A 12,767-nucleotide genomic window follows, 5' to 3' on the forward strand; every position below is an offset into this window, starting at 1 on the left:
TACAGACATGTGATCTCTTCTTTAACTGCTAGGAGGAAAAGAGAACTCTTCACTGTGTTCCATGGATGCAGATAAATGAATGACAAATCTAGAGATATTTGCAAGTACAGTACCACCAATATGTAGGTTTTCTGTTTAAAAGTTTACTCATGCCAACAGGTGTGCATTTAACAGTACTTCCACCTGGTATATAAAAAGCTGCAAAGTGCAAAGAGGAATGAATACTAACCTTTTAGATCAGGTCTATCTCGGATACCCACTGATACAAAGAAGCAGTCCATATCCACATGCATTATACAGCTTTGATGCTTGGTTGAGCTCAAGGTAGCTGTATAATCTATTATAATGGTAGGCAAATGGAAAGTTTAAACCACACTGAACAATTTTTTATTCCTATTTTGCTCCTATTAATCTAGAATTTACCACCCCACTCTTTGTTTGCAACCATTTAACTGTCCTTAAAACATGTAGAATGCTATGTAGTCCCCAGTTTTAAAAGTTTCCAAAGGTACCATTTCATTGCTGCATATATTGTTCTTCACTACAATCAATACAATTTCAGGAGTTTGTTGTACACATCTACTCAAATACTTGGCTACAATAACTTTGTAACTACTGCTCTATACTACCGGCTTTTCCTAGCTCTTGACATTTTCAGACCAAATCTGGAAGAACTGATTAACATTATTGCTCTTCTTTCTCAATGTAATTAAATATGCCACCACAGCACATGCCAGCAATCATGGGCTAAAAGCTACCAGCACCCTGCCTAGTTGTCCATTTTCCTAACTCTTACTAAAGACAGTGCACATTTCCAATACTGGCCAAAAGAGTAGCAATAATAGTAGACAGTTTATACACATTCTTAATCATTTGTATTGCAACAGAAGTGTGAATACAGTGAGATGTCATTTTCAAATTAGAAACCTAATGATATATATTTTATCCTCCAACACCACAGTATAACATGGTATTCCCTACAAAGCCTAACATTCCAAACAACAGATTTATAAAGAAGCTCTACTAAGGGCTCACCCAGATTTCCTTTTGTCCTGTGTTTCTAGCCACAGCTCCGGGCTTTAAAGCTCCATATCCGAGTGTTTTGGGGGTTTCTGTCCTGGCATTTCCCCCAGCAAAATCTGCATTTTACCACTGAATCGGAGGAAATGATGTGAATTGCCGTTTGCTCCAATTCAGCTATAAAACACAGGCTTTCCAGGTGAAAGCAATGGGATCAAAACAAACAAAACTACTCAGACATAAGACTTTTAAAGTGTGGACCTCTGCCTCGAAAAGCACAACAGGATGAGCTTTTAGCCATTCCCCCCCCCCCCGACAAGTGAATTTGATACATACACTGTGCATTAACAGTGAAATGCAGGCAACAAATAATGTTGTGACTAAGTCGGAAAAAGAGCAGCTAATACCTTTTGGCATGGCATGTACTCCAGTTCCCACAATCCTGAGACTGCTCATAAGCAACCAACCTTAACTGTAGCACAATTGGAATGCTGAACTTTATAGTCTCATCAAATTATCTTGGAGGTCCATACTGCCCATCACTTACACAGAAATTTCAATGTCAAAACATAACCCATTTAAGTTAATAACAAGAGTGAATGGCTTTTTAAAAAGTACCTACCCGAGTCAGTTTTGTTAATTATAGATTGCCCTGCTTTCAGTTTTTTTAACTTTTCTCTTCCTGGGAAGATAGCATTGTTCTGTTTCTGCAGTGTATTGACAAAATCTGTAAATTCACTCTTCCAAGTAGCTATATGATGCAATCTTGAACGAGAGTAAAAGTCGGAAATGAAACTGCAGTTAGGAGGTTTGGACAGAGGTGAATCTACCTTACTAGGAGAAGGTACTGTGGTGCTTTTTGTGCTTGAAGGCCCCTGAACTGTAGAGTGATGAGCACCGTTTCTTTTAATATTACTGTGCAAAGATGAACAAGGTGAGTTACTCACAGTCCTATGCGAAATTCGTAAAAGTTCAGTGTTTTTGTTGCTTTGTTGAAAATGCTGCATAGAGCAGTCTCTAAAGTCTCTCCTTTCCTCCTCCTGCACAGGAGCTGGAGACAGTCTGCTTGCAACATTGTTGCCAGAGTGCACCAAGCTATCCTGTGTCTTTAAGGCACTGTTGGAACTATGAGTGTGTCCATTGAAAATGGAAATGCTGTCTCTATGATGAATTCCGTTATGCTTGCTAGCAGAAAAGGCTTGCTCCAAATCCAAGACTCCGGCATCTTCAGTCTCATCTTCCATGTTCAATTTACACGTTCCATTGGCTTTTATTTCATTCTCTACTTCATACTTCTTTACTAGACAATTTCTAAAAAAAGGTGGTATAATACAGAAATTAGGAAAAAATATCAATTAAAAACATTTACCACTAAACTCTCCCCCTCTACTGTACATTGAACCTCCCCCCATACACACACTGGTTTTAATAACAAGTTGACAGAATTGTTTCATAAACTTAGTCCACTAAGTTTTAAAGAGTAGTTTGAAATATGCCTAGAGATCTTCTACGAGCTGCATAAACAGCATTAACATGAATGATCCGAGATGATCATCTAACATAATCTAAATTTGTAATTCAAGATAATTACTTACACCCTGTTGAATTCCACAGAGATATTGCTAGGACCTGCAATAGGTTCTTCAGGTTTGCATATGGTATTAAAACAGAGGCCTTTTTGAAAAATTGACTGTTTTGTACAAAGTTGATATGGAATGTATGAAAGGAGACGTCCAGCCTTTATGCTGTAAAGAAGATGAGAGTTTAATTGATCAGAGAAGTCATATCAAATTCTGTAGTTTTTATCTTGTTCTTAAAGTAGGGGGGTATACCCCCCAGTTGAACAGCACTTACTTTCATTAATGTATTTAATGTTGGGGAGAGAAGCTGTTGATTGCACTTGTATATTTCTACTTTACTAGCTTGATTGTCTTATTTCTAGACACTTCATTGTCCCATTATTTTATACAGAAAACAAAACTTATTAAACTGGAAAGGTTTTACACATTTAAGGCAATGTTGGGAACTCTCAGGTCTGGGAGCCAAATGTGGCCTTCTAGTCTCCATATCCAGCCCGCAAGATTTTTTTCAGGTCATGTTCTTCACTGGCTCTGCTTTGTGCCCTCAGGTACTTTTTGCCTGGCTGAAATAGGTCCCTGAGCCGTTATAATGCCCTTTGATCGCTTGGAAGCAGGACATAAGCCTGCAGCCACTGCACAATTGAAATATAGCCTACTGTACAAAGTTAAAGCTCACATCTGTTGCTTCACGCACTTCAATCTAGTCCCATGTGATTTCCCCCTCTCACTCTGCCTACCATTGGCATGCACCTCTGTTACTCTGTCAGTTACTTCAGTTCTTATAATTGTATATAATTATTTAAGTGAAATATTACTGTTTGATCAACACTTATATTTGGGGTTGTGGAGTTGAATGCAGCTTCTTCCACAATTCCCACCTGCAATGCTAGAGTATTCTCTGAGGGTTTATGATGTGATAAACGCAGCCAAGTCCCTGTTATGCAGAAAAGGAATATAATCATGCATGGTCTAGGGAAATGCACTGCCAAATCATAGCAATACTGAAACTTAATTCTTGATTGTGTATTTCCCATCCAGCTTCAATCTGTACACTAACAAGAAGTTTGGCAATGGTTCAAAAGCCAATATATGCTGCAATTAAGAAAACTACAGTAAGATCACATTACCCAATTAAAAGAACATAACTTGTTAGCACTTATGTGACCAGGTTTCTAAGGGAGTAGCGTAATCTTAGCTGTTACAATGGGGATAGTCTCAAGTGCAGATCATTTGTTTTCCCAATATGTTCAGTAAAATTCAAATGACATGTCAGTAAAATAAGTGCTACTATCTAAAGAATACAAAATAATGCAGTAAAGTTGAACGCATGTAAGGTACAACAAGGTATAAATAAGGAATAATTTACTTCATTATTTATAAATCCTAATACAGTGGACGCTCGGGTTGCGAACGTGATCCGTGTGGGAGGCACATTCGCAACCCGCAGCGCCATGTCTGCGCATACGCGGGTCGCAATTCGGTGCTTCTGTGCATGCGCCGAAACCTGGAAGTAACCCGTTCCAGTATTTCCAGGTTCGGCATGGTGCGCAACCCGAGAACGCGCAACCTGAAGCATCTGTAACCCGAGGTATGGCTGTATTATGAGAGATTCTAAGTTTTCATTAAAGCTATTATTTATATTTCCATTCTTTTAAACCTTTTTTTATAAATAAATACATAATTATATGCCCAGTAAGATAAAATAGTGTTTGATTTTGCTTTTTATCTCCAGCCCTGAATTAACAATACATCATTAAATCAGAGAATAGTTAGTTGCACACTGAGTGCTTATCAGAAAGAATTTTTTCTTTTAATTTATAACATTCACTTTAATCAACAATCCTGTTGATCGTAATTTTATTAATCAAAACCATTACTGTAGGCTTATTTTAGTCAGAAATTTATTTGCTAAGCACTCAGCAGTCTGCCTCTTCAGTATTTTGCACTCAATTCCCACAAAATTTGATCCATCCATCATAATAATAATAATAATAATAATTTATTATTTGTACCCCGCCCATCTGGCTGGGTCTCCCCAGCCACTCTGGGCGGCTTCCATAAAAACCAAAAATACACTAAAATATCACAGATTAAAAACTTCCCTGAACAGGGCTGCCTTAAGATGTCTTCTGAATGTCAGGTAGTTATTTATTGCTTTGACATCTGATGGGAGGGCGTTCCACAGGGCAGGCGCCACGACCGAGAAGGCCCTCTGCCTGGTTCCCTGTAGCTTTGCTTCTCGCAATGAGGGAACCGCCAGAAGGCCCTCGGCACTGGACCTCAGCGTCCGGGCAGAACGATGGAGGTGGAGACGCTCCTTCAGGTATACTGGGCCGAGGCCGTTTAGGGCTTTAAAGGTCAACACCAGCACTTTGAATTGTGCTCGGAAACGTACTGGGAGCCAATGTAGGTCTTTCAAGACCGGTGTTATGTGGTCTCGGCGGCCGCCCCCAGTCACCAGTCTAGCTGCCGCATTCTGGATTAGTTGTAGTTTCCGAGTCACCTTCAAAGGTAGCCCCACGTAGAGCGCATTGCAGTAGTCCAAGCGGGAGATAACTAGAGCATGCACCACTCTGGCGAGACAGTCCGCAGGCAGGTAGGGTCTCAGCCTGCGTACCAGGTGGAGTTGGTAGACAGCTGCCCTGGATACAGAATTGACCTGCGCCTCCATGGACAGCTGTGAGTCCAAAATGACTCCCAGGCTGCGCACCTGGTCCTTCAGGGGCACAGTTACCCCATTCAGGACCAGGGAGTCCTCCACACCAGCCCGCCCCCTGTCCCCCAAAAACAGTACTTCTGTCTTGTCAGGATTCAACCTCAATCCATTAGCCGCCATCCATCCTCCAACCGCCTCCAGGCACTCACACAGGACCTTCACCGCCTTCACTGGTTCTGATTTGAAAGAGAGGTAGAGCTGGGTATCATCTGCATATTGATGAACACCCAGTCCAAACCCCCTGATGATCTCTCCCAGCGGCTTCATATAGATGTTAAAAAGCATGGGGGAGAGGACGGAACCTTGAGGCACCCCACAAGTGAGGGCCCAGGGGTCTGAACACTCATCCCCCACCACCACTTTCTGAACACGGCCCAGGAGGAAGGAGCGAAACCACTGTATAACAGTGCCCCCAGCTCCCAGCCCCTCTAGACGGTCCAGAAGGATGTTATGGTCGATTGTATCAAAGGCCGCTGAGAGATCCAGCAGAACTAGGAAACAACTCTCACCTTTGTCCCTAGCTCGCCGGAGGTCATCAACCAGCGCGACCAAGGCAGTTTCAGTCCCATGATGAGGCCTGAATCCCGATTGGAAGGGATCCAAATGGTCCGCATCCTCCAGGCGTGCCTGGAGTTGTTCAGCAACCACGCGCTCAATCACCTTGCCCAAGAAAGGAAGATTTGAGACTGGGCGATAGTTGGCCATACTGGCCGGGTCTAAAGATGGTTTTTTAAGAAGCGGTTTAATGACCGCCTCTTTCAGCGGATCTGGGAATGTTCCCTCACAGAGGGAAGCATTCACCACCCCGCAGAGCCCATCGCCCAGCCCTTCCCGGCTTGCTTTTATTAGCCAGGATGGGCAAGGATCCAGGAGACAGGTGGTTGGTTTCACGCGTCCAAGCAGCCTGTCCACATCCTCGGGGGTAACGGATTGAAATTGATTCCATGCAACTTGACCAGACAGAGCTCTAGCACTCTCCCGCCCCGGCACTGCTCCCACGGTGGTGTCTAGCTCCCTCCGAATATGAGTGATTTTATCTGCAAAAAACTTTGCAAAATCGTTGCAGGAGATCTTGGGGTCTTTACAAGGCCCCGGTGGTAAAGGTGGTTCCGTTAATAGATTTATAGGATAATCACATATTTTAAAAAACATTTAACACACATTAAATAATGTTTCAGAATGCAGTATTGTTTTGTCTCTTCAAATTTGTTCACATTTGGAACACTTAAACTTGTAGTCCTCCATACGTTGGTAGATTCCAACTCTCATAAACCTCAGCCAGCAAAGCCAACGGTCAGGGCTGATTTAAGCTGGAATCCAATGGCACCTGTAGGGCTCCTAGTTTCCTATCCTTAACTTAAACAGTGTTATCAAGCCTGGATATAATTCTCCAATAATATTTACCTATCTATTATCCATTCTGGTCGGACTACTTTTTCCCCTTTGAGTTCTTTTATTTTGGCATTTGGAAGATTTGTTGCAATAATGTGTGTTGTTTTGGATCTAGAATAGTATACATGATACTGTCCTCCATGCAACATCATTAGCCGCCTCAGTTCATCAGCTGATGGATCTGTAACAGATTTATGAAAATACATGGGTAAGTACTTAATGTTAAATAAATTAAATAATTTCAGAATTTATATTCTGCCCTTCATTGCAAAAGCAGTCTCAGAGAGGATCACAATGTTCTTTAGTGTCTTAACACGGTAACGTAAAATTAAGATCTAAAACCAGTACAGCCAACCTTTCATCAAACATCAACAGCAATCCTAATCACACATCTACTCAGAAGTTAAGTTCCACTTCTTACTCCCAGGAAAGTTAGAATAGGATTGCAGCCTAAGGTTTCCAGCCCTAGTGGAGGACAAAGCAGCCTACATACAGAATACCGGGGGTGGGGGGGGGGAAGTGGCTGTATAATACTAATTTTAGAAAAATTATACACTTCAATTACTCATGTAAATCTTGCATTAGAAATGCTTCTTGTGAAATCACCATAAAGCATTTTTAGTTTGCTAGGGGAGCTTCACCAGGCCAAAAGCAGTCTAGACAGCTCCCCTCAAAAACAAGACTACAGAAAGTTATGGCCAGAAGGAGAATGATACATAAATTGCTTTGTGACTTCCACACAGTATAGCTCCTTCATCAACTTTGCCTCATCCCATTTTTTCTTAAAAGGCATTTGAATGAATATTTTGAAAGAATGAAAGCTATCACCTGTAAAGCCATTGACATAGATGGCAACTCCATTAAAGATACCAGATGAAGTTCCATCTTTTTGGTGTTGCACAGCTGCCTCTGAACGGAACTGATCCTCCAGTTTCTGGACTTTGGCAGGCATATATCCTCCCTGGAATATAAATAAAACAGACTTTAGATAGAGATACATTCAACTTTTTTGTGTCTAACTATGGAAATGGGTCAAAAGATTTGCTAGCCTTTAAAACTATTTAATATCAGTTTGGTTTTGACTTGAATATACAGTTGTGGAAAACTTTTTAATGGAATAACCACATAAACATTGTTTATTTATTTTATTATTAGAATATTTTAATACCACTTTTCAACATTGGATCTCAAGGGAGTGTTAAATAAAATATACATTTAATACATGTATGTAATAGATATATTACAATATATGTATTACAATATACTATAATAATATACTATGTATTATAATATATTGTATTACATAATAATACAAATATAATGTAGCTAATAATCCTTAGCAGGGTTAAAATCACAGCCAACTCACTACTAAGCACCTACAAAAACCTGAATGTTCTGAATAAGCACAAGAAAAAAATATATCATAGGCAATTTTTCTAGCCAATGTCCCATATGAACTGGATAGTATTATCTAAACATCCATTACTCTTTGCATAAGTCAGAGATGAAAACGGTATGGCTATTATTATAGAAATAAAATAGTTATGTTAAAGCTACCTATAAACACTAGTAAAAAGCAAGCTAACACTCTAAAATGTTATGCTTATAATTTTAGATTCGAACATACCCATCCTCCCCAGCCATCTCTGTCACTGGCTCTTTTTCTCCATCCACCTTCCTTCATAGTGAAGCTATTTAAGGAGAAAAAAACATACAAATATTGTCAGTATTACTATTATATAATTTCAAATTGAGGTGTAGGAGCTACAAATATTTACATTGGGAAGACTTTAAACAGCACACCTGATGTATCCATTCTCTTACCACAAAATATAAATTCACGTATGCAAACACTTTAGAAATCTTTAACCTAATATTGCACAAATTAAGTATATCTTGAACCCCAGGTGTCATTTGCATATATTCTGGCCCAATCTTTCAAATAACCTCTCACCTAGCTGTACAAACCAAAATAGCAGTTGACATTGTGACATTTAGGACAAACTAGATGCAATGTCAGAGGGATGTTTTTCCCCCTCTTGAGATTAGGAGATGGTGCCTGGACGCTGGCAGACAACTTCCTGTGGCTTGGCTTGCTGAATCAGGGCCTATTACTGAGCTAAAATGATGTAGCCTCATTGCAGTGCTAAGAACCACAGTGCGGATATCAAAGATAAGCCCTCTGTCTGCTGTTTCAGAGTAAAAGGCGGGTTTTCCTCCAGCCTAGCACTGAAGTAGGTTAAAATGCTGCCATTTACTTTGCACAGAATGCTGAGTGTCAAAGAAAAAAAGCAGCGTTTCCAAAGAGCTGCAAATGTTGAATGAAAGTCTGGCTGCATGCGTGTGTGTTATCTGTATGTCTGCTTCTGCATCTGTGACAGCTTATGTATAGTGTTCGACTGCATGTATGTGTGGTGTGTGACACAAGAGAGGGAGAGTGCTGCACAACTGCATGTCTAGTGAGTGTATGCGCTTGTTGCATTGTGTGTGTATATTGGCCACACCACCACTGGCATGTTGCCCTCTGAAGGATGACTGTCAATGTGGTTCTTGGGCCAAAAGAAGCTAGCCATGCCAGCTTTAGCTCCATATCTTTAGAACACAAGAGCACAAAAGTGGGAACTCAGTGATGGAGAACTTTGGAGAGAAGAGCATTAGCACACACCCCAACAGTCAGAAAGCACAACAAAAGGTAGGAATCCATACATTTTGGACAGCCAACTCAAAATGCATGGTTGCCAGGACATTGCTGCTCCCTCCCTCCTGACCTCACACACTGCACCTTGGAAATTTAAAAACAACCCATTGCTCTTCCCCACAACACTAAGCTTGGAAAGAGAGGGGTGGGTTGACACATTGTTCTTCAAACTGCACTGTGTGGAAACAAGCCTCAGACACCCTCTCCAACTTGAAGCCAGACAGGGAGGCTTGTGTTTGCATTAGCTCTGCACTTCTGAAGTGCTCCAACCACTTCAGAAAGACTGAACCAAAATGGATCTCAGGTTTCTTTCCAACATGGGTTTAGGAAGGGGATTGTGCCTAGAGTTGCACTGAGCACGTCTAAAGCTCAGCTCAGGTGCAGAGACAATATCTGCTCCCCTCCTCAAGCTCCAAGGTTGAAGCATGCCCAGGGACCACTGCATTGCCAGAGGGCAGTAGAATACTCACTAAGGCAAGTTAAACATTTTTTTTTGGGGGGGGGGGTTAAGTACGTCTGGTAAGTACCCTGTCTCAGGATTTCAGATACACTACTCAGCAGTAGTCTAGTGGGTGAAAGTTACCTCATCTTCTTAACACTTCACTATAAATCAAACATCATGCCTTCTGATAACAAGTTGGAAAATGGTCAATTATTATTTCCTCCAGGGGATCCAAACAAGGAAGTAATTACATCAGTCCTGCCACAACCTGCCTGATATTACACCCCCAACCCTGAAAGGTAATTTGAGTAGCATAGACATAAATTAAGAACACAATGGCATTCTTTGTTACTTTACTACCACAATACATGATGCACTGGAGACCCCTGTTCCGTCCCAGGACCATCATTTTGCTATTCTGCATTCTAGATAACAAGTATAGTGTTTTGTTATTCTTAGGCTGAATTCTTAGTGGTGGATGCCATCAATAATTTGAAGCACAATTCAAAGTATGCACAATTCTTATTTATTCAACTCCTTTGAATAAACCTGCCTGAGGAGCAGGTGAGACCAAAGGGATTTGAAACTAGATCTCCTTCATCCTAGCCTGACTACCTTTATCCCTTCCTAGCTCTCTTGGGGAAAAAGAGCTTCTAAAGTCTTCAAACAAAATACAAAGCACAGAATACTCATCTTCAACGTTGAGATCTGGAAGTGTCTACAGTTCTTCAGCCAAACAGGCATGCTTTCGTGGCTCTATTCTTACAGACAGTTCATTTTTAGAAAGCAATTGCAGAAGCAGATGGGCTCTGAACAGTTACACATTGGGAAACACCTCTGAATCTGCTGCCTTATTTTTGATATTTTACTACCCAAGTACAAGCAGCACAAATATGAACTTATTTTACTTTCTACATTGATTGGTCATATTCCTATCCCATTTTCTCAAGTAGGAAGCCACACATTTATCTTCAAAATTTATTTAGGCACTGCTACCCCATATTCAGAGTGTGTACACACAAACTATAAGGTATAGTCACCGTCTTCTGCAGATGCATTTTTGGGTTAGTGTTTTCATCTTCATATTATTGGTATAGCATTCTTTTGGTGTTTTGAAAGTGCCATTCAATAGAATGGTTATAAGCTATCATACATTTTGCAATGCATTCTGCAACCATTTGCTTTGTGTGGAAATGGAGAGCACCTTCTCTAGGACCTCCTATTAGGGAGAATCTTATGTCAATTAGTTCCACTTGTGTAGCCACTCCCACACAATTCTGTGAAGATTAACCTAACAGATACACAAGACATATGGTGTTTGGGACTACCACAAAGATAATCAAGGGGTTAAAAAAATCCCCATGTGTATCAGTATAATGTTATTTCAATCTTTGAAGTCACATAGGTTAAACTAATGCTCTTTAAAAGGAGGAGTAGAAACAGTATCCATTGAGTGTTTGCACTCTTTAAAAGAACAGGTGGAAACTGCCACCATTAACTCTTCTGCACTGTTTCTTAAACAGAAATTTAAATTGTAGTGTGGGGCTATTTATAAAAAGCAAATTCAAATTCTGTGCTTTAATTTTATACCATATATTGGATTATACCCAGGCTAACTTTGCTGTACTTATCAATGAAATCAATGTAAGTCTTTACCAGTGTAGGTCCTCTTTATTTCTATGGGAACTAAATGCAGTGTTAGAAACTGAGATATGAAAGCTAAGAGCTAAATGGCACCTTAGGCCTAGGTTATGGGCACAACAACGGAATGTCTAAGCGTGCTTTTTTATAACAAGACTACAAAGCTGAAAATGAATGAACTGCAGCGAAAATATTATTTTTCACAGGGTCTAGTCTTTCCCCCGCCAACTCCCCTAATATTCTTAAGAAAGTAGCTTCTCCAGTCTCCCTGTCGCAAAATGCACCTAGAACAATGGGAGTTTCAAACACTGACTAAATATATTTAACAGAATGCAGTCCAACCCAGGTCTTTCTTCCACAAGCCTGCTATGCCTTGGTGTTGGCCACAAAGGCAGGGGCTTCCTTTCCTCCAGCTCACTCATTCACCTGTACAGAATTCCTTGTCACCCATGGCAACCCACAAGTTGTTAAATACAAAACTGCATTAGAAATGCATGGTGTGAAAAGCCTGAGACAAGTAACCATGCAAAGCACAGATGATCTGGCCATGAAAACAAGGCATAGCAATCACACATAGGGTATCCACATAAGGGGCTGGGATGACACCCAAGATACAGCACAGATTCTGTGCTTGAAAAGTTGCTGAGTCAGAGTTTGCTTTTGGATATGGAAGCAAAATGTGAAAATATGATTTCCAGAGACATGAGCATTTGTTAACAGAAGTATCCATTATAAACAATTTTCCTTCCCTAAAAATTAAAGGACTAATTATGTCAACTTGCAGAGATTCCAAGTGAAACTTTTACAAGCATTCTATACTACAGTATATGGATGTGTCAATTTTAGTGAATAATTATGTATACTGACAGCTTATTAATTAACAAGGAGAACTCAGATCTGTGTTGAGTTCTTCTAGACAGAAAGCTAACAAAGAGTTCAGTTAACATCTTTAAAATACTGTGACTGATTTCACACCATGGTTTAAACATGGTTTGGTATGTACAACCTGTAATGAATACAACTGAACCTCAGTCTCACACATTCCACTATCCCTCTCTTAGCTGCAACAACTATGTTAAGTCTTGCTTTCCCTAAAGCTCAGCTTGTTGTGTCTCAAGATCAGAGATCATGGTTTACAATGAACTCTGATTACTTTAACAAATTAGCTTCATAATTCATGGTGTGAAGTTGGCTTGCTTTAAAACCAACGAAGCATTATGTAGACATAATGCTTAATTATGACTTAGCACCAACTATGACTGTTTACTTTAAGTTCAT

General features: G+C 40.3%; 1 protein-coding gene across 2 annotated transcripts in view; it reads right to left on the reverse strand.

The window, feature by feature from the left end:
* Positions 1-12,767, reverse strand: part of REV1 (REV1 DNA directed polymerase) — a 43,253-nt gene that overhangs the window by 26,611 nt on the left and 3,875 nt on the right. For both annotated transcript variants that reach the window (XM_079972466.1, XM_079972465.1), the window contains exons 2-7: positions 8,336-8,399; positions 7,537-7,669; positions 6,721-6,889; positions 2,616-2,765; positions 1,643-2,331; positions 230-337 (exon numbers count right to left, since the gene is read on the reverse strand). In XM_079972466.1, coding sequence (XP_079828592.1) covers positions 230-337; positions 1,643-2,331; positions 2,616-2,765; positions 6,721-6,889; positions 7,537-7,669; positions 8,336-8,392 — 1,306 coding nt within the window. In that variant the 5' untranslated portion in view covers positions 8,393-8,399. The remainder of the gene's footprint in view (positions 1-229; positions 338-1,642; positions 2,332-2,615; positions 2,766-6,720; positions 6,890-7,536; positions 7,670-8,335; positions 8,400-12,767) is intronic.

The sequence above is a fragment of the Podarcis cretensis genome (assembly GCF_951804945.1).
Source record: "Podarcis cretensis genome assembly, chromosome: 4".
Classification (NCBI taxonomy): Eukaryota; Metazoa; Chordata; class Lepidosauria; order Squamata; family Lacertidae; genus Podarcis; species Podarcis cretensis.